This window comes from Branchiostoma belcheri, unplaced genomic scaffold (genome assembly GCF_001625305.1).
Source record: "Branchiostoma belcheri isolate BF01 breed outbred unplaced genomic scaffold, Haploidv18h27 scaffold239, whole genome shotgun sequence".
Lineage (NCBI taxonomy): Eukaryota > Metazoa > Chordata > Leptocardii > Amphioxiformes > Branchiostomatidae > Branchiostoma > Branchiostoma belcheri.
In genome coordinates, this window is record NW_017803842.1 from 110,638 (window position 1) to 133,699 (window position 23,062).

At 41.7% G+C, this 23,062-nt stretch overlaps 1 protein-coding gene and 1 pseudogene across 1 annotated transcript; both read right to left on the minus strand.

Annotated features, from left to right (window-relative positions):
• Window positions 1–23,062, minus strand: part of LOC109470878 — a 170,831-nt pseudogene that overhangs the window by 95,126 nt on the left and 52,643 nt on the right.
• LOC109470885 (GLIPR1-like protein 1) lies at window positions 14,653–21,979 on the minus strand. Its single transcript, XM_019769975.1, has 9 exons — window positions 21,700–21,979; window positions 19,226–19,349; window positions 18,704–18,810; window positions 17,915–18,024; window positions 17,702–17,793; window positions 16,484–16,570; window positions 16,188–16,247; window positions 16,040–16,080; window positions 14,653–15,599 (listed from the first exon to the last, which is right to left on the minus strand). The coding sequence occupies exons 1-9, from the start codon at window positions 21,850–21,852 to the stop codon at window positions 15,462–15,464; spliced, it is 912 nt and encodes a 303-aa protein (XP_019625534.1). The 5' UTR covers window positions 21,853–21,979; the 3' UTR covers window positions 14,653–15,461.

Below are 23,062 nucleotides of genomic sequence, written 5' to 3' on the forward strand. Positions count from 1 at the left end.
CGTGCAGCGACTTCTCAGCAGGTGGCGCTTTACATCTGGCCCAAAACCTTGCGTTTCTCACAAGTTTGGAAGAACTAGATCTGACTGAAAATAAGATCGGAGACAACGGTTTGTCTAACATCATCCCATACATTCGCCACATCTATAACTTAGACGTAGCTGCTAGTGTTGTGAGTGTGAATCCAGGGCTCCAATTTTGCAGTCGACAGGTAGCTCTTCCAAGCTTCTCCCTCAAGCTGAACTGTACCAGGTTGTCTGATGTCGGAGTCGCCGCTTTGGCAGTACATGCGCGCACCTTGTGGCATGTGACGGAACTGGACCTGGGAAGAAACTGTATTGGTGACGATGGCGCAGCCGCGCTGGCAAACAGTTTCTGCCACCTGTGTCGACTGAGAGTTTTGATACTGTACATCAACAACATATGCAGTAAAGGGGCCGTTGCTATTTCAAAGGGCTTGAGGTACGAAAAAAGGTTTTAAAAAGACCAACTTGTCCTATTTTTCCAGCAACCCATTGGAGGCTGGTAGAGACTAGCGATAGTATTAACCAACAGTCCGCATCTAACTTCATGTCAAAGGCATCTTTGACTGTGATCTACACTGAATTTTTAACCGTCCAAAGTCGAATTTCCATAAAATGTAGGTAGAGATTAAAAAATCTGACTTGTTTGTGTCTTGTTTTCGTAGAGTTTTATCACTGACACATCTTCCTTTTTCACAGATTTTTGCGCTGCTTACGGGTTCTCAGTCTCGGAGCCAACAATATCGGTGACAGGGGGGTGACAGAGTTGACTCGGCAGTTTGTACATATTTCTAGCATGGAGGTTTTGAAACTTGACCACACAATGATGACCCACAAAGGTACTGTAGCACTCATTGATCGATTGATCATGAGTTTCAACCCTGATTCTTTCTGCTAAATAAGGAATGACTTTTAACTGCGATTTCCAGCAAAAAAAAAACAGACTGCACATGAGCACTATTTCTGTGACGCCACTTTAGGCCGTTAATAACACAGGAGATCGGATGTAGCATTTACAGTAGTTTGTTGCGTCATCTGTCTATATTTAGTATTGGTACCGGGGCCTCAGCCTTATAACTTAAAAATGGTTATGTTTGGGGCCAAGATTTCTCCCCCTACAAGTCCTAGGGTTTCCAACAGTGTCTTTAATCTCTTACTACAGGTGTAATCGCCATCGCTGCGCAACTGTATCACATGCCGCGTTTGAAACAGCTAGACCTCGGGAAGAACAAGATCGGTGACCTCGGTGCTAGAGCTTTGGCCGAGGTCTTTCCGAGGCTCAGACGCCTTCAGCACCTGTTTCTTTGGGACTGCGGCATTACGTCGTCAGGCGCCGAGGGCATCTCCAACCGCATGGTGCACCTTGTGCAACTCCGGGAACTCCAGCTGGCACATAACGATATCGCATTGGAGAGCCTGCAACTGTTAGTGCCAGGGTTTCTCGCAACGCCGTCGCTTTCCAAAGTTGATTTGCGCGGGGTACGAACGTCCGAACTTGGCACACAAGCTGAGGGGATGTTCTACAGCTTTGTAGAGAGCTTAGAGGGATCAGTTGGCCTGTACAGCCTGTATCGGGGCCAGGAAGACGGGTTGAGGTGGCAAACTGACGATGGGGACTTAGATTATAGGAGATATCGTTTGGGTGATGGCGCCAACACAAAAATTGTTACTGACAGACTGAGTATTCTATTCAGCCTACGCCTGGATGATTAAGGGTTCTTTTGTTTCATTTCACCACCATGTAACAAACCACAAACGGATCAGTTTAAAGCAAAATAAAGATACATTCAAGTTGTTGGATTTGTGTGACTCTTTTCTTCTTGTAAGCAATATTCAACCGACGCAATTCGGCCGACGCATTTGATGAATTTTAAAATGACATAGCTCTACAGTACCAGGTCAAGTTTTTGTCTGGCCCGTCGACCGATGACCCTGTGTACCAGTACATTATATCGCACGAGAAGTGCGCGCCGTCGTGTGACGATTTCGTCATCAAATGCAGTCCACAAAAAGGGAGCAAGGAACGCGAGAACGTGAAGGGAATCTATGGGGTAACCTTGGCGAAGACGAGAGAGCAACAAGCGTTTAATACATCATTAACTTATCCCTCAAAGATAGCGACTGGAACTAAACCGATTTCCTCTCACGAAGCCGAGGTTCTATCCGGCGGTACGTGTATGAAGAAAATTTGATATAGCTATCAGAGGTATGACAAGGCAGTCAGCGAGAGATATCTGTGGAGCCGTTTTAGATAGGGTAGGTTTATCTGGGATTCTGTGTATATCTAATAGCTCTCTGCAGTTGAAATTGAAAAACCGAAACGTTTCAGAGGTAGACGTTATGTACAGTTGAATGGGTTATTGACATGGCGTAGCGTTATTGTACACCTCACTGGGTTTACATTACCTCTAAGTCACTGCGCCGTTTGTGTAACGACGATCATTCACATGGTGCATCACTTACCCCTGTGGCTGTTCCGCCGTTCCTAGCTCGGTGGATATAAGCATCATTTCCTGTTACGTCTTTGATCTGTTACCAGATCATCTGTACTGCCGATACGAGATATCTGCTGGTAAACCCAGTCCCATTTTCAAGAGAGCTAACTACAGTCCTTAAAAGCCATTACAGCCGAAGTAATGGCCCAGGACATTACGTCCAGGAATTGTACATCGGGTGATGTCATACATCCAAGTCTTGGAGACACTGAGAGTTTTAATATGTCATGTGCTTAATTAGGGTCCAAATCTATCAATAATTAATAAATAATCAATAGTTTATGACCCGCTCGAGGTATTTATGATGACATAAGCCCTGCCTAGTGACCTGTAACCTACGAATAAACCACCGAGTGAGCGAGTGAAGGATTGTAGGATTATAGGAACTCCAGGCAGTATGTTCTTTGAAACAGATTATTCAGTCTATATGCCAGGTAGTAGGCAATATTCCACATCTTGTTGTCCCTATATAATGGCCAAAGATCGTCCGTCAACTAGAAAATATTCCATGTCGCAAATATTGAATTTTCCTCATAACTCTTATTGATAAGTAGCAGCCTTGAGTCACAGCGGTGGGCAATATTATTTCATTATCGTTACCTTTGAAATAAACCGCACATCGATCAATCAAACGTACTGTCATATATGATGCTTACATACATTGGGCCGCTAATTGCACGAAGATGTGATATTATATTACCCAACTAGAAGATGCCATGGTAAATCTAATTAGCCAATGATATAGTGAAAACTGCGATGTATTCCGTTGCGGCCGCTTCTGTCTTTCTTCTGTTTGATTGATTGGACGTCGTGCTTGGGCAATCTACTTACGAGTGACGTTGACGTCAGCCGCGGAAGAAGCGGCACCAAAAGATATGAAATACTGTCTGCCGTTGAGCGCCGGGTTTGATCGACATCGCGGAAAGCGACGCTCGTCATTCGTCATCCGTGAAACTGTGGCATGCACGAGTGAAGAACAGCGTGATACATGCTGGATCTCTCTTTAGCGCACATGTATTAGCTCTGCTGAGAGCTGCCGACTGGGGTAAATCGCCGTGTAGTTAGTTGTCCCGCAAATGTGAGCAGACTCGTGTATTCATCACTGGGAGATTTCCACGACGTGTTCGACAGGTATAAGCGGTTTTACATGGTCCCGGCATTCAGGTCAGGGCACGGCATTCCACAACGTTCACTGACTACTGATACAGTATTACACTGGAAACTGTCAACAGCTTTTCAGTTCTATGATGTCTTTTCAAAGTATTTACGACACCAAACTACAATATTTGTTATCATCTGCAACAAAATATCATTCAATGTATATATGTATTAAGATTTACACAAACATACACCCTTCTGATGGCATTGAGCGTTAATTGTTCCATAAAAATCACACTTCCAGCTCAGACCAGAGCTTGATTTCTGCCGCCTGGTACTTAGAGTAAGTGTTGGTTATTTATGCGATGACGTCACAGTGAACAAGGCAGCAGACTCATGTTTTTTTCATGGTTTGATTTTCAATAACATAAGAAGGGTTTATATATGATGTAACCGTCTATGTTCATTTGGTGATACTGTCATTGTTGAATGTAATTATGAAATGTTGTATTTTGGTATCACTGCTGTCATAAGCACTTTAAGATTATTGTTCACCAGAATGCGTAGTGCTGATTAGGCCTCAATCCACTCGGACAGCGCTCTCACCGCGCTCTCTCAGCGACCTGAAATTGCGCGAAGAGAGGGCTATGAGGGCGCCAAGGCCGCCATGAGCGCCGTCACCTCGGCGACCGTTTTGGACCGGCTCATAGTGAGATCGCCGAGGACGGCGATCCAACAATGATCGCAGAGAGAGCGCCGTGAGAGCGCTGTGAGAGCACAGAGTGCGCCGTGAGAGCGCACAACGGTCCAAACAGTAATTTATATTACAAACGTGGCGAGCTTGGCAATGTCTCGGTCAATGCCTCGGCGCTCCGGCCATTTCAGGTCGCAGAGAGAGCGCAGTGGGAGCGCCGTCAAGTGAAATGGGGGTATTACAGATTTTGACATCTCGTTCAACAGGTAAACGCTGTACATGACATCGGCATTCAGGTCAGGGAGTAGTATAGTCCACAACGTATACTGACTACTGATACAAACGATTATATTGGGGATATTCTGTGATAGTTCATCCTCTAAGCTTTAAAAAGAAGTGTAGTCAGACTATTTTGCGTCTACCGCTTAATAAGTGCGGAGTGAGAGTGTTTGCCCTGCAATAATACGGCCCGGTCGTGAAATGCCTGCCGGATGCATCACAGTAATTATCCCACATTGCCGAAGTGCATAAATTTCCTTCAATGTCAGAGAGAGAGATTAGCGGTGTGGAGTTGGTTGAGTCTGTAATGCGGTGGAAATCACGGCAATGCCTCTTCGGCACTCCCTGCTGCAGACAAATTGGGGAGCATTTCCTTGCCATTTTACGCGGGATGTATAGAGCAAAGGTTGAACTCTTTTGCCAGGCGTTGATGCCATTGCCGGGTCTTCATCGTTGGATTCGTCAATGAGGATGAATGCATCGCCGACAGCAGATTCGCTGCCCCTGAAGGAATATGCCTTACCCTAGTCATCAACCTTTGTCTTCAACTCAAACGCAGCTGGTAAGTGGATCCTGGCTTGGTTCTCTGCATATCTTAAGATACGCTTCATTCATCAGAAAGGGTAGTGCTGCCTTCTTGAGAATGTAAGTTAACATGTCCGAGCGGTGAGGGCGCGCCATGCATGGGCAATCTTTACGAGACGATGATGTGCTTTTTTTTTTTCCCAATTCTGTGCAGGTAAATCTTCCTGTGATATATTATATGTAGACAGCCATTAATGATTTCTCTGCTGGGGTGCTTTTTTGCTTCCATTACATGATTGTTATTCAAGTTACACAACCACATACATTTTGTACTTACGTACAGTCTGGGCGTGCTGTACCTGCTGCAGTCATCTGTATGTTTACTCACATCTTTTCATGTGTGCTGACGTCATTTCTAGGGACTGAATTGGAAGTGTTATCAGATTCTGGAGGTTTGTGGTTGGTTGTGTGACGATAAGTATACCTTATTGCAGAATTCGAGGGAACTGCCAATACCAAATGACAACCGATTGGCTGAGGTACGTTGTGGAGGTTCATGTCTACTTTACCCCTCGCTGTAATTGACTGCAGATTTACACAGAAGCAGCAACAGTTTGGATCAATTCTTGGGGATACCTTGCCTCGGCTATTAATATTCCTGCAGGCCTGCTGAAGGATTTCGCCTACCAAGTCCCCGGACAACAAGACATGTGTCCCGAAGCAATACAACGCGTTCGCGTCAGCTTTGAACATGATCGTAATGCCACAACTCAACCGTCAGATCGTCATTGAACAAAGCGTAGACTTTATTAGATGAATCTGAGCTGCCGACATACCTGGGAGACATATACAACTGTCACAGGAGAAGAAGCTCCTTATTCTCTTTCCTGGAACCTTGAGGTATGTTTATTTCCTGGAATACAACGGAAGACAACCTGTACCATGCAGAGAGGCTGGTCAAAAACCTGGAGGAAAACCTTACTGCATCTGCCTCGCAGAAGGACCAGCATACGGAGGAGTACGACAAGACGACAAAACCTTATGTACAGTGGTCATTGTCGCCATGCTGATATATGCCTTCTTCATCAAAGCGTTGCTGTTTTGCAAGCAGCTTCGGAAATATCACTAGCATAATCCTTTAGTTTTGTAAAGGGTATTACATACCGGAAGGTGTGATGTCAAATGGATGTTGGTTTTGTAGAGATGTCAAGGATTTACGTTAAACGTATTTTAGGAATGATGTTTTTGTAAGCAGCTTCGGGAATATCACGAGCAACATCATTGAACAGAAAGGGATAATGTATGTTGGTTTGATTTGTAAATATCTTTAGAAGTGTACATGTTTACCTCAAGTTTGAATGATGAATGCTAAGTTTGTAACGTTCACAGTCTCTTAAAAATAAGGTATGGACTGTCATATTTCATCTTCTTGGCCATGCCTGAATTTGCTTTAAAAATCTGAAATTAAACATGGATAACTGCACCTTATTGAAACTTATCTTGACATAGAGCACCACTGTGACCCCACTTGCCCTAAATTCTTTTCCAACATTTTAATGTGCTATTTTAACTGAGATGCTAATAATATGACGTATATCACAGATTAATCACATGTTATAGAGTGTGACATAATATATTTCGTATAACGATTGGACAATACGAAACGGCACTGAAGTATGTTGAACAAGCTCGCGACATCTATCAAGCATAAAAATGGCTCTCAGCTTCATGATGAGCATGACTGTAGATTATGTGAGGTGCATGCATCTTGTTTTAGTTTCCGTATCTTCAAAAATATTACACGGACTTGGCAAATCGTAAACCTTACACTGTTCTGGCCAATATTATAGCATTTGAATTCAATTTTGGTCATTTAAAGTAAGCTTGATATTGACAACAGTAGACGTCAACTTGTTTCGATATCGATGTCAATTGGAGTGTATATTCATTAAGTGCAAAATGGTCGTACTTTGATCGATCATACATACTATTCCGAATACACGAAAGGTACAAATCAATGCATTAATCAGAAAAACATCTCTTGTATATCCTCAAGTTTAAAGCCACAATACAATTTTCTCCAAGTGTTTTGTTTAGGTTCCATTATATCTCAGTGTTACACGAGTGTACACAGGGAACAGTTTGTTGAGAGTGACCCAAAGCAGGGTGCAGGGCGCATGTAGAGTATCTAAAGTGCCATAGTTTTCTCTAGGTCAGTGCACACGCTCCTATACTTAGACAGCATTGTTGCTTCATATAACTCTACATAGATAGAAATATATCCAAACTGCTACATTGTCACCTAAAAAAAGGTTTTAAAAATATCGTAAATTAAGTACGTGAAACCATGTTGTATGTTGCCTTAAAGGGCGCATTTGCAAAAAGGTCATACATTGACTCGGCAGCAAGTTATGGTAAATGGTTTATCATCTTTGTCGTTCCATTTATTACAATAACGTAACAAAATGATAAAAATAATATGATAAAAATGCCTAGATGTTTAGGTGTACATCACCATGCTATAACTTACCTGTTTTGCACATAAAATGAAACTTAGGCGAGTCGCGTATGCGTTAAATTTTGGATTGAATGATAGATTAGGAGGCAATTTGCTTGCACGCGAAGTAAATAATTAAGGCTTCCTAATGTATAAACCAAAAGCGACTCCACTAAGTATAAGTGCTTGGATTTCAGACCTCCCCCGCACCGGGACTCCTAATGGTGTAGTCCATTAACATGCATCCATGTGTTCCAGAAACGTTGGCCAATTTCTCCTCCATAAACATTGGACAAGTTTTTCTTTAACAAACCTCGCAAATTAACACAACGACGTGGACTATGCCATATTATACGTCTTGCAATACACTTCATTTTAGCTCTGTATTCTGAAGACTACGTTCCATTCCCTCTGGGAATTCTGCCCCTTTAACAGACGTATTACACACAAATGTTCAATGGAATGACAGAGCTACATCGAGTCCATTACAGCACCCTTATTTCGCGAACCTTTGCACTATACCCCACTTAAACCTGTAGCCCCTGACGACTCTGATTTTAAGTGCTTGGAGCCGGTGGAGATATCTATTCCAGCTGTGTACACGTTATCAACGAATATGTCGGGGTTTCAGCCGATAGCCGGTGGGTCTGCCGAGAGGTCATCTCAAAGGAAACGAGTGTGTAAGGATGATCTCATCTTTGAATGTTTCATGATATGCAATTCATCTCAACAGCCATAACAACACTCATTCACAGAGATTCCCTGTTTCTACGATACTTGTTGCATATTTAACCTTCATCAAGGAATTAACCTGAATTAATGCCCATTCTATGTATACGACTATATCTGTACAAAAAAAATAAATATGATAAATATTAGATAGATAAATTATACTAATAACCAGCAATGTATTCTTACGTAGGTATCTCATGTAGAAAGTGGCCAAACACCGAATAACACTCACACAATTGATGTACATTTACCTACAAAGTCAGAGAAGGAAACTCTATCAGTACCTTTCTAAAGTGTACAAGTAGTTTTGTAAACGCCCACACATCCATTTACACCTCAAGTGTGATCACTCCCAAGTTACCCAAATTAGTATCTTCAAACCGATCTCTGTTCTCACAGTCTTAGTGTTGACACATCTGTATGGCCGTCCGCCCGCACTTAGTATTCTGTGTGATCACAGTGGGATGAGCAGGATTATACTCAAGAAATCTCTCCTTTCTTCTTACGTACCGCTAACCAGTTCCAGGAAAACAGACTGCTTCAAAGGGCCGTACGGATCACTAAGCTGTCCCCGATACTTTTACCTAGTAACGATGACTAACTCTATAACTAATCACTGGTGCGCACGTCTGAAGACATCATGGTTAGCTACATACGGACAGACATGTCTGAATCCTACAGATCACAACGATACGTTGGCGAGATACATGCGATATTCTATCCTGCTTTTCAGACTCGTAAAATCTATTTTCAGAGTGCCCCTTTGTCATCCATTGCTTACAAAGCCAGACACGGAATATCTATTTGCGTTGAAGCGTCCTATCATTGTTGTCGTTAAGTGCAGTAGGCGTAGCAAATTTTACAATTTGCCTACTGCAGTAAATATTTAGTCGGTGTGACTAAAGTATTGTAAAGAGGCACTGATGGGTAAGAATCTATCAAACTAATAGTATTATCTTTACAGTAGTATGTATCAGAACCTCGATGTGTGTTTCTACATCCGCAAGGTATGTTAAGGTGAATGAACTCTACTTGTCTAGTTTAGCATTCTGGCACCGCGTAGATTTTCGACATAAATGTTATCTGCGAGATGCAGTCAGACACGCCGTACATTCACGGCAACTCCCGGGATTGAGACGCACGTTATTGCCAAATGTTCGTCTCATGATGAGCAGACAAATGTGTGAAAACTCAGGCAGACGAGCGTGCCAGATTACTTTATTTCGAGCTTAGTAAGGCTGAAACGCTGTCTTCAAACGAAACGTCCCAAACTTGCTATTAACATCATTAACGTTACTTCTTATCATGCAGGCAGTGTAGTACATTGAGGTCAGCCCGGGTTAACGATAAGAGCATTTGTAAAACTGCCTGCGTATATAGCTGGCAATGATTCTGCCTCATCTTGATTCGTCTGAAGTTTAGTGTAGTTTAAACATGGTATCATACATAATAAAATTTATGAATGTTCTGTACACAATGCAGCTTTGGGCATCCTTTGGGCATTAGGATGAAGATGATATCTTACAGAATGAAATATACACAGGATCTGTACATTATACACAGGATCTGTACATTATCTGGCTTTGAGTATCCTTTATTTGGGCGATACTGTCTGAAAGGGGATATTTCATGTTATTGTATTTCTGGGTTCATTTGATTCCACTGCGCGTCAAACCGATATGGATCACCGTGTAACCGGCGGATATTACCGGCGCTACATGCTCCCGCCGACCGACAGACATCTCACAGACCAGGCCGGCACTCAGTAATACATCACCGTCCTCGGCGTCAATACTGTCAGCCGGCGGTCTATCATTTCTCTCTGGTCATCCAACACGGCGGTCTGTCACTACGGCATTCTTTCCCATTGCTATGCGCGTTCTAAAAGGTATCGAGTTACAAGACGCTATTTTGGCCTGTTTTGGACTACCCGTAAAATATTTGAAAATACACAAATAATATTTAGGGGTAAATTTCGTCAAATTAAAATAAAATTATCGTCTTAACATCCTTTAAATGTTAGCTTTTTATGTTAAATCAATGATTTTTTAAAATTTCGCTCAGAAAAACGATCATTTTCGGGTTTCCGAGCACATGTCATGTCACGTTTTTAGGCAAATATCGTTCAAACCTGGCTACGTATATTACCCCAGATCCCCGATTTTTATATTTTTCGCAGACTAGGAATAAGACAAAAAATCGTGTTTTAGGGACTTTTTAATTTCTGATTTTAAGTCTAGTTTTTGTCGACATTTTGGTGAAAAAATGGCATTTTTTGACATTTTTCTCACTAAATTACCCATAATTCAAAATTGAGGCCATTTTTCAAAAATCCCTAAAACACGATTTTCGGGACAACCGTTACAGTCATTTTGAGCCGTAAATGGGGTATGTTTGACTCTCCATGTTTCCAGGTTTGAACGAGTTTTGGAGACATGTCATATCGCCAGAAAGTGTGCATTGTGTTATTCATACTGGTGTAAAGAATCATTACAGTATTCAAGGTCACTCAAGGATACGACAGTAGCTTCGCTACATGTTACATACCCACCAAAAATAATAGCGGACATGTACTGTCCAGGATACTGTTTGTATCTATGAAAAGTGTTGTTTTTTATCTGTTGCAATGCACGGAGGCAGAAAGGCTTGTTTTGCCGTTTTATAGTAAATGACCGCAGGTGACCCCGAAATAGAACGCGGGTTCGATTCGAATTCCCCAGATCGAACACGATCGAACACAGTTCGGGTTCTATGACATGTGGGAACTTTTCAGCCCAGATTTTACCACCGTGCAAGCAGCTAACCAGATAATGAAACCTTCAAAGAGCTGGAGAAGGGGTTTCACGAATCATTGACGCAGACAGAACAGCCATAGATTCTGTGGACAAGCAGCTGCCTTAGACAAGCAGCAAGGTGAAACATGTATTACGTCCGGAAGTATTTTTTCGGTGTTAAAGCTGTGTGTTTGTGCATCTGTTTGTCTGTACACAGTAGGTTGACACCTCGTGGGTAGGGGAAGATCGACAGGCAAAATGACAGCATGACAAAGATCTCGATATAAGAGAATCATGAAGCCAATGATGAGAGAAAGTACTGAGAGAAATATACAATGACTGTATCTTGAATTTGGATCATATATGTAGCAAGCTTTACAAACTTTTTAAAGAGTTTACATTTTGTGTAACATCTTTATGTGTTATGATGTATGTGACTATGAAAATATAACATATAAGTGTACCGAAATGGTTGCCTGCATTTTTGTAGTAAGAACTTTTGCGGTAAAAACATCACCAGATTCGGATTTAATAAATGAAAGTTTATTGCAAATACATGCCCGAGGGCTAATTGCAGTTACAAACAACATAAGAAAGAAAATACAGTGGTATGTGAGACTATATCTACGTCTAGCATTATACTATATTCTACAACATGCATAGTACTAGATTTACTGGGTTTGACTTCTTCTTTTTAGGCAGTGGAAGACGAATTTACCCACTTCTTCTATAATATGTGGGTTCTTTGATTTTAGTAGTAAAAATGTTTTTTTGTGGTAGGGAACGGTGGGGAAGTAAGGGAGTATTTTGGACACGGTGCTAAATAATTGTTTTCTGATGTCGTCATAAAATGGACAGTTAGAGATGAAATGAATTTCGTCTTCCACTGCATTTGAGGAGCAATATTTACAAATTCTCTCCGACACAGGCAGTTTCATATATCGCCCTTTTTCGATTTCCAGGGGGTGGGCACTGATTCTAATTTTACTAATAGCGGAGCGCTGCTCGAAGTCACAGTGTTCTAGGTATTGTTCTAGACAGTATTCAGTTTTACATTTTCTATAGAATCTCACTTTACCGGTATTAACAGACAAGCTATGGAAGAAAGTTTGAATGTACATGTCTGAAAGTCTTGTCCTTAATACTTTATACATATGTTGAGGATCACAGGTTGTACTATCAATATGCAGTAGGTAGGAATATCCACAGTGGTCGAGGATCTCCTTCACCCGCTGTAACAATGTCCGTCTACGACTATATGTCAGGGAATTACGTTGTAACAGGAGTGCATCAACTTATCCAACAATGACTGATAGTTCCACAGGCGCCGCATCGACAGACTTTGTGTGGCGGCAGCAGCCTCTAACCTATTGAGTATTGTGTAATATTCTGAAAACGACCTTGCACATGCCGTTCCCGTAGGATCTTATTCAAAGTTAGCAGGTACGTGAAAAACCGTGCAACCTAGCAATTTGCCTGTGCCAAAGCCTGTAGCTTAACACTGTGCCCTTTCCTGGAACAGGAAACGTTTTGGGGGCATCGCGGGAGTCCGCGGATTGATCATGCGCCTGGTGAGCCACTCTCCTCGTACAGCCGGGGGCGCCGGAGTCAACCCGCCACATTTACAGCGTGTGGCAAAATTTACTCCGCTGGGGGAGCGACGCGAAGAATTCATCGGCTAACATATTTTTTATCTGTCGACGTTTTGGCAGCTGATACTCTGTTGTCAAATCGCCCTGATGCCCAGAGCAACTTCTAAAACATCGGCAGAGAAAATAGTAATTATGTGTAGGTAAGAAAACTAAACTTAACTTTCAGTCGAAAACTATCTACAAAAAAAACTTTGCCGAAACAAATAAAGAAATATTTGCACAAGTAAGCGTGGATTTTGAAGTGGACCTTTATATGTAAACACAAAACATTGTTCTCTGTTGAACATCTTCACGTTGTTCCCTTCTTCCTGCAAATACATGTACAAAATGTATTGTGATGTGGTTAAGCCCCAAATTCTTACAGATTAAATTATTTTTCAACGTTGGGACAGAAATGTTCTGTGATCAAAGCGTCTTAAGTCTTATAATTAGGATCTTTTAAATGTATAATTGTCTCGTGTACCATTTTTTTACCATGCTATTTCGTAAGAGCCACCTTAAGTTTATTTGTGCAAAAATCAACCACTTTTTATAATAACAGTCTTTCAGCTTTATTTCATCTATTTTCTTTAACCGGAGCAAGTTGAAGTACGCTCAGGCCGTGTGTAATCTGTTTTCCATGTATCACTGGGTCTAACATGTGCATTGTTTTAAGCAAACCTTGACATTTGATGTCCCTTTCAAGACTTTTAAACCTATCTATTTTTAAAGGTTGTCACTGCTTTGATTAATAATCACTCAGCTTGTTTTCCACACCGACCGATTGAAACACTCCTGGCGTCACCGTAATCTCCCTAAGCTTGGTTAACGCTCCACCATATTTAGGCTGCGCTGTGATGCAGCCCGGGGAGAAAGCCTGACGTATAGAACGTCTCCTACCAGGTCACATACATCCACCAACCTGACAAAATGTGCCGCAGATCGTTATCGTACAAAAATGTGTTAGTAGAACTTCTTAAATCCGACCAAGTAGCACCAGTTACTGTAGTCGGTACATTTCTCTTCAATCATTAAAAGCATTGGTAAACGGCATTCGTACCCTTTTCGACTATTGTCGTATGCATGATCAATGGTCGAAATCTACTGTAGCATAGACACACGGCTGGTTTTGATGTTTATGACGGATGATGTACGAATCTATTGGCAAAATTTCAAAACAGTGTATCCGTTTGTTGTATCCTTCTTAACCGTTTTTCACTGACATTTGTACATGAAACAATCGTTTGACTGTGGAAATAACTCGGCGACGGCCGGCATGTTGTAAAGCTGTTGAGCGGTGCACCGCCGCCTACTCAATAACGCCGGCGAAATTACATACACTGTCTCCTGCTGCTGCTTAATAACGGAAGATGGTGGTCGTGATGTGGGAGAAACTTCTGGAGCCAATGCAGTCTGAATCATTCCGCGTTTTAGCAACCCTAAGTCAAGGGCGAATGAGTCAACCGTGCACAACGCACTCTATTACATTCCGCCTTCTTCCTTCAATATTCTAACGCAATTTCCCCCTAATACCCCCTCTCCACTGAGGCAGCAGCCGTGGAGCGACTAAACATCTCACAGGAGTGCAAAGGAATTGAATTTCTCTCATGATAGATAAGTGTACTTTTTTATTTTGTAAGTTTTGTTGTCATAAAAAGCAAACATAGACAAGCACGAGAGAGAGAGAGAGAGAGAGAGAGAGAGAGAGAATGTACTCAAGTACTTTCCATATTTCCATAGCCATCATTCTTGCAACAAAATACACGGTAAACATCCCATCCACACACTAGTCATATTCTAAACATGACAATAAAACTAGTAGAAAAGTAAAATATAATCCTGAAATATGTTTGGATAAATCTAACATTGCCTTCATGAATCATGTACATTGGTGTTCTTAGGTCTCCTCCTTTGAACCTCTCCCATGCCATCATGACAAGTTCTCATTGCGTAGCAGTACGTATATTCCATATTCCTATTCGTACACGAGCATGTCCAGACCTGTTACATGTACATTGGAAATTTTCCTAGTAAATGATAATTATTTCTTACCCTGTCATAATCCTTCCCGTATATACAGTACGAGTACTATCCATCTCCCTATATCTCCCTCTAAATACACCTTATATGGACCATATATTTGCATATACTTCTCCGGAGTTTCTAACGTTTAACTTGAATACTTCTGTGGTATGAAATATGAGGTTGAAAACCAAATGCTGCCCATGTATATAAAAAGGTTAGTCACACACATTCATCTGCTTACAAAAAGATCGACGCTGGCATATTTGTCACAGGGAGGTCGGGCAGTGTTCTCTCTAAGTCACCTTGTGGTTAGACGCACAGACGTATGTCAGAACCAGACTTGACTCGCAAACAGGAATGAAAAAGGGCACCGGCATAGAACTATCAGGGCGGCAAGAGACACAGACACTGTGAAAACGTCATTAATTCTCTGTCATGAGACGGTATTTGTTGCCTACCATACGCCGAATGGGTGAAGAATGGCATATTTCTTGAACTCTACAATTTTTCTACACTTTTGGATAGGAACCAAGAAACAAATGATAACGGCATGTGGTTGTCCTTTGTTATTTGCAGGTTGTCACATACACGATAACTGTCGAGAAAACACTGCCTGGACAACTTGTGCTAGTGTCTTGACTAGAGACTATGTAATATTTAATATATGTAGGAAGTTAGTAGCAGTATATATCATTCCATGAGTTTTCTACAATGCTTGCACCTCTGACAATGTCTACATTGTCTGCAGGACCGACCGTTTTCTCTCTTGCTGCGTCGGCAACGTTTACACACGTGCTTTCCTCTGGCCAATCTGCATTTCTTACAAAACTGAGAAGGAATTCAAAAGAAGTTAGATTAATATAAACAACGAAAACAAATCAGTTTAACCATTCATAAAGTAACTGCAGCTGTGTTGTTCATATTTGTAGAAGATACTTATTCTTTATCAACTGAAAGCAAGGCCATTTCTGGGCACTGAACTAAGTTAGTTGGAGGTAAACAGGACTAGTCACATAAAATTAAGATTGTTACAGTTATCAGGAACAGCATGTCCCTTGCGCTTTCGGCATGAATGAATGAATGAATGAATGAATCTTTATTCAACCGGCAGACTCACATAAAGCCTGAATTTAGTTGAATTTACACCATTTTTGCGTACAAAGTAATACAAACATTATCAATTATTCACATTAAAACACACTTATCATAAAATGCATCACGGTGTTGTTTGAGGGATACATGTACACTTCAAGAAAGTTTTATGTTACCTTTCGCCTTGTCTTTTTCGAACACACCACATCCTTGAAATCTATAACAAAATGAGACATTTGTTGGCGTAAGGGCATTACTTATAAAAGACCAAAAGCACGACTGTCACAATGGAAAAATTCCTCCTAGTCAGGTAAAGGTATTTACCGGTTATAACAGGAGAGGGCACGTGGGTGTCGAACTCAGGCTGGTCCATAACCAAGGGCTCTGTGGTTGAAGAAGGACAAAACAGTCGTCAATATTGCAATGGTAATTACTCCAAAACATCTATCTAACTGTTATTGCTGACTTTCCATAAGCTATCATAGCGTATGGGAATATTTTGACCAGGTATTCCTACGGGAAATTAGTAGTTCACACTTGTAATCCTGCTACATACATTATCAGCTAGTTAGTTAGTTAGTTAATGATATACTTTGCTTGTCATTGTGGATGAAAAGTACCTCCATTGAAGGCCTCAAGATCGAGGATGCTGGACGCCACCACTCCGGTCTTCGCGTCCTCCGCTCTGCGGGGCCGGTTGGGGTTTCCTGGTATACAGCGGTGAGATAACACATGCATGTCAACAACAGGTCTCTGATCCACCATGTACCTACGATGGGTGGGTTTTCACGACAAGCGTGCCACACGTCGTAGATTTGAAAAGAAGAGAGTGTTAGAGTTTTAAAATCATAACTATTACACTCGTTTCTACTCGAACCTTCTTAGTAACATACGCAATATCGTCGTACGAAGAAAAAAACCAAGTATGTACGGTATATGTGACCGGGGCTTTACTAAACGTTAGTAGAACAGTTCTGTACACGATCAGTTTGAAATAAGGAGGTCCAACATCATTAGGTGCTGACACTACCACGGCGCATTGCTTATGTACAGAGGGATTAGCAATCACGTGTCAGCCTAGACACTCAGCCGAGAACCTTAGTCGAGACTCTATATGTAGATTTTGCTGGGATTTTGTACAAGAAAGCAAGCGTCTTGACCTATTGTACGAGGTCTGGTCGCTTTTGGGGGGCTACAATTCCTACATCCGACCTGGCCCACAGAAAATACGCCTGTAATCGGATAATGTTATCAGAGCCCGAAGTTTAGCGGGAAAATGTCCATTGTTAGTAGAGACAAAGTGGATATTAGTGGGAGCCGACATACTGACACAGACGTCCCGGCACCAGGATGCCAGATTAGAGAACTATTAAGATGTGTATGATAGCCCTGTCTGGTGCGCGGGATGGCAAGGTCGTAATGCAGGCTCGGGAAACTATTCATCATGCATGAAAGTCCATCTGAGTGACTGGTTTATGTCAATACGATCGTATTCAATAACTGTAGCGGCCATCTTTAGAAGGAAAAGAAATTCAACAGTCCTCTGGTCTTCTAAGCGTGTCGGCAGAACGTACCGCGGCTGCGCAAAATCTGTTATGTATTGTGCTCGTCTATGGTTTTCAAATGTTGTGTCGGAAAAGATACCGTCTTCAACAGGTAAAATCTGCTGCAACGTTCACCGTGAAAAATCCACGTTTCGCGCAGTACGTTCTGGTCTTCTTCAGGATAACTGATGTCCATATTCTTTGTTCACGTGACTAATCACTCTTTGAACGTCTAAGATGAGTCTTGTCTTAGAGTTTCCTAATAGATAAATTAATTATGATGCAAACACTCACCGCACAAACTGTCATAACACGTGTTGTTGCCGTCTTGACACTGACTACAAGGTTTGCCTGCGGTGTACGGTTTCTGGTAGGCTCTGTTTCCTCTGAGGGGAAATAACATAAATACATAAACAAAAACGGCACAACATTTCTGTTGGAAAAGGGCCAGATAAATATGAATGAATTACTCTTTACTAGATAGTTATTATAGTATATAGCCGTTACCTAGGAGAGTAATCGCACACGATGACGTAACTGTTGCGCCACCCAAGACCCTGCAGGATGTCACACATTTTCACGCCACATCCGATCTCGCGAGACTTGGCCCAGACCACCTGTAAGGGAAGCTGACGTCATCAAAATGGCAGATACGGGTCAATGGGACAGCATGTCACACTGGTATCTAGCCTTTATAAAAACAGCTCGTATCTTCCAAGCAAAAATTCAGTTTCTTCTCATGATAAATGCACAAATAATGACCATCTATCATATAGATACCAGTGAGTAGCAAAATTACGGTGTGTATACAACACCGAAAAAAATAGACACTTAAGCAAACTAACGGCCCATTTACTAAACAAGAGATTATAAACTTAATTACAATGAAAACTGCTATATTTATCTGACAAATTGATTTGTATGTTTACAGTAGCAGCTATCAAAACATGGCATCTTTGTCGTGAGTGTGGCCTTTACTCAAAGCAAGTGAAAACGCTCGCAGAGCATGCTCTATGACCCCTCTATCTTGTATAACATGTTGAAACAGCTGTAAACGTATTTGACTAGCCTATCACTAAATCTATGACTATGGCAGCCCTAACAGTGGCCGGGATGGGACTCACTGACAGTCACACAAGACACTATACACGGTCATCAATAACACCAGAGTGCGATCATCATCTCTCAGGGTGGAAGGATGTCTACTGCACCATCACTGAATATACTACGTTGTTTGAAACGTTATAACACGTGTCGGTGTGTATCTGGGCAATGCAAATAACGTTCCATTCCCACCTGAGTATAGTGTCCGCACCTCTTATCAGTGCATGTGTCGGTAGTGTAGGAGTACTTCTGTCCCTCTTCGAACCACCGCTTCGTTTCCTCCCCTGCTCTGTACTTTTCTGGGGAAACATTGGGATTTGATTTACGGTATTGAATCCATAGTTTACATAGCAATGATTAATCGAATCCTCTGCCACACATTTAGGACTTGCCCTCGACTTTGCTCGCGACCACTCCCCAGCCAAGGTCGACTGAAATGAATACGAGCAGCTTTCTAACGCGAACGTTTTGAGTCCGATGGTAAAAAGGTTGAAAGAAGGTATCCTGCAATCCACAGTAATAGTTGCTAGATGTCACCTTTCCATGGTATATAAAGGCCGAATTGACTTACCTTGTTGTGACAAAGCTTAAGGATCATTCAAAATGATCTTTTAAAAATTAGAATGCGTAGGTCTTCACGATGCATATCACTCGAGCAAACACAAACGGCAAGATAGATATGTAGAAAATTTGATCCAAAGCGTTTTCTCCTACCCAGTGTAAAATAAATGTTTTCTCCAACCGGTCCTTTGAACCGCTCCTCCCGCCGTATGTTCTGTGTGTACACACACTGGTCTGCCCAGTCCTGCGCGATAGCCGCCAGCTTCTCGTTCCACACCTGAGAAAAACACAACGGACCTAAGTCTGATTATGGACTGATAACTGCTTCTGCTTGGTTTCTTACATATATGCTTTGTGTTTATTTATCCTTATCATTTGTGTATTTCTGCATATATGTTTAATTTATTTCATGTTGCTTATGTGCCATTTTTCCCAATGTTTTATGTTTTCTGGTCCCTTGTTGTAGGGGCTTTACATGTAGACGTTTTGAAGATTAAGCAAATAGATAAATAAACCATGTGTGATCACGGATCTATGAGTGTTTTGATGTAAAGTAATAAACATAGTTATTGTGGGAGTTGCAAATGTTCACACACACTTACTCTGCTTTCAAATACATGTGAACTTGTTTTGTGCCCTTTATAGTATAATGTATACACAACTACATATACTTTCTCACAAGAATGTTCTATGCAAATTGTTAACAATGAAACACATCATTCAAACATAATGATGCTATAATATACGTTGTTAAACAGGTGGCCTTCGGTTTAAGTAATGGTCGCAAGGTGTCGCATCTACTTGCTGGTAGTATTCACTGCTTTGACAAACCGAATCTGTAGAGCTCAGATTTATGACAACATGTTTCCCAATCATGTCGGCACAGCGGGACTGGCATTTGTAAGGACAGCGGGGGACTGATAACTGCCGATACACTGGGAACGAGATTGGCAAGGTCACAAATTGGCGACAAAAGTTGGCGCGACCTTCATGGCAAGCTTCCCAATCACAAAGGACCAGTCCATTCAAAGGTAGGGGAGTCTGGACCTCCAGATACGGAACGGCAATTAGAATAGCACGTTTCAATGATCACGTATAAAGAAGGTCTCCAAGTTCAGACGGCAAACTTTATTTGCATTTAATATTGCAGTATTATATATTACAACATGTATACTGCAAAAGTTGAAAGTTTAGCTTTGTTATTTGTATGTTAAGTCGAACATCATAATGTGTACATGTATTTTCTGGCTCTTGAATTTTTCAAACCTCACATTTCAACATTTCCGTCTCTAGATGATCTTGTTATCTTGTAAATCATTCCATGTCCAGGGTGTTTTCATATAAGGATTGGGCTTTCAAAAGAATGAGTGGAAACGTTTCATAGATATAATGAAATTAGAGGACGTCGAGTCCATGCTCCCTCCTGTGGCCGGTTTGATTGACAGCCAAGATCTGTACCCCGGTGATTCAATCATAAAACCGGGGCTAGTCTGCCAGTTACCTGCGGAGACACATAAAGATGATGCAACACGTATTTCAAACCTCAACTGAAAATAACGGTGGGAATTTAAAATTTGGCGTCTTCAAAAGTTAGTCCGACTCAACACTCCTAGTCTGCACCAGACTAACAACGTGGGCTAAAAAAATACAAAACTTTTCCCAAATATGGAGAATAATTTGCTAGAGAATTTGGCCACCATAGAGTTGATTTTACCCTTACAGCGTTAGCGGCTCTCTTTCCTTGCCAATCATTGTATTTGACCCCATTATTGTCGTACTCTCCGTAACACCTTAAGAAGGCCAGGTAGAAGTTAACCAACCCTCCCTCTCTGTTCTAAAGGTGCAGCAGTCCGTGTAAAGCGTGGAATGTTGGCCAGTTTTTCGGTCATGGCTGTTTGGCAGAGTGCCATGCCGCCTGCCTGACTAACATGTCACCTTGTGTGTTCAAGGGAGCGCGGTAAACACAGAGGTCGGCCAGATGTGAAAGGAACTGTTGTCCGCAATTATCCCACGTCTCCTGAAGTGTGATAAGTTATGCACATGGTGGTTGCGTGAAGAGTGCCTGTAATATAGACCGAGGATCTCGTGCCAAGACCCAGCATGTATACACCTTAAGAACTTACGAGATAGTCCTCTAACATTTACACAGCTGTAAGACATTCATACAAAACCGTATCTGTGTCCTTTCCCGCTACATTTAACTTCGGATAAGGTATCCTCCTGTTGATGGACACTACCTGACATTTGAACCACTTTCTTTCACAAGTGGAACATTTTTCCTCCACAGAATACAGGCTTGCAATTTATGTTATATCGAAATTTGACGCTTCTGAAGAACCGCAGGCCACTACACGGATTTAGTGTACATAGGTCACACAGAAGCGTGAGTGTAAACAAGATTATGGCACGGCTCTAAATAGATTGAAACGCTTGATGACATTTCTTAAGGCTGACCCATACTAAAATTAGAACGTTTTAGAACGTAAGAAGTTTTAGAACGTAAGACTGATTTTGAAACACAGACATACTAAGTTACGACGTATTCATGTTACTGAGCACTTTCAATTATACAAATTAGGTACAAGAGGGGCCGTCAAGATACTTGAACAACTCAATGTCAAACGTACCATGTACTCCATGTCTGCTGCAGTTGGCTGCACGCTCTTTCTAAACTCGTTATGTTCGTAGAGAATGGCGTCGATCTCGTGGGTTGTCAACACAGAAGAGGCCAGGATTTCTCGCAGGTAGCCCGCGCCCACTAGTAGCAAGAGGCGCCACATTTTCCTCCCACCTTTGCTTGGCAAAGATCAATGAATAACCAGGTCGTGGGGATTTTCTAACCTATGGTTCGCGAGGGACTTACCGACCAAGAGGGTCAGCGATAGTAGTCAGTGCTGGGCAAATAGAGTGACGCTCTGTTTGCAGTTTACCGTGTGGGTGTGCATGTGGGTGGAGTTAGTGTATGGAGCGGATACCGCTATTGTTTGTGGCAGGCTGCGAGGAAGGGCGAACATTTCCGCAGTTATTTGCCTCTCATAGACAAGTGTTACGTATGTTTAGTCTGTATGTGTTGAAGGGTACTTAAGTCTTTACTGGAGACATTTATCGTACTTTGACGTCTGGCAAATATTTTAGAAACGCAAAGTAGGCGAAAGAGACGGATCCGTCATACACCGTAGTGATTCTGTTATGGGCCATGCATGTTGAGGGGATATTTGTATGGCTTTCGGAGGCCCTCCTTTCGTGCAATGAGGTTTGCATGTCATCATCAGTCATGTAAAGATTCTCTTGCTGGACAGCGCCACCTAGCATCCCGATGGAATATTACCAGACGATGTCTTGCCAAAATAATTTGCCAACGATTCTATTACAAGTGAACCATAATAGGCGTTAGAAGACCTTTACCACATATTCATGCCTCGATAAATGTATACAGACTAGGTCGCATGACTTAATAAACATATCGTATGACTCAATAAACATCATACAACAGAGAAATATATAGGCAAGAAGAGACGACAAACATTAAACGTACAATAATAATATAATATAACATATAGTAGACAAGAGCGTTGAACCAAACTAAAACAATAGGTGACAAGAATACAACTGAAGTTCTATACAAATTCATTGATACATCATCACTTAATACACGAAGTAAGATTAACGAGGTGTCACCTAAAATACTGAAGTATATTCGTCTACAAAGGGTTGATTCTAAGCCTCTGATACAATGCACAATGTCACGTGACAGATCATTCGCCCAATGAGCGTTAGCGCAGAGCAACAAATTTTCAACGGAAACATCGATTCTTAATTAAATGGCAAAGTGTGCCACAGCAAACACAACCTTATGCTCTAATCATGATGCTTACATCGATCAAGACACTGTGGTGCCACATACTGAGGTACCAGTTGTCAGTAGAGAACTATCGTTGCAGACTGAATGACCGACATGTGTATATTTTCTAATTAGGTTATAAAACGTAC

What these genes read in the sequence shown, in the direction of transcription:
- LOC109470885 (XM_019769975.1), bottom strand. Translation starts at nt 21,852, where the DNA reads ATGTGGCGCCTCTTGCTACTAGTGGGCGCGGGCTACCTGCGAGAAATC. An exon ending in TCTTGAGGCCTTCAATGGAG is followed by an intron (nt 16,248 to 16,483) that starts GTACTTTTCATC and finishes CTTCAACCACAG; the next exon opens with AGCCCTTGGTTATGGACCAG. An exon ending in GCCCTCTCCTGTTATAACCG is followed by an intron (nt 16,081 to 16,187) that starts GTAAATACCTTT and finishes ATTTTGTTATAG; the next exon opens with ATTTCAAGGATGTGGTGTGT.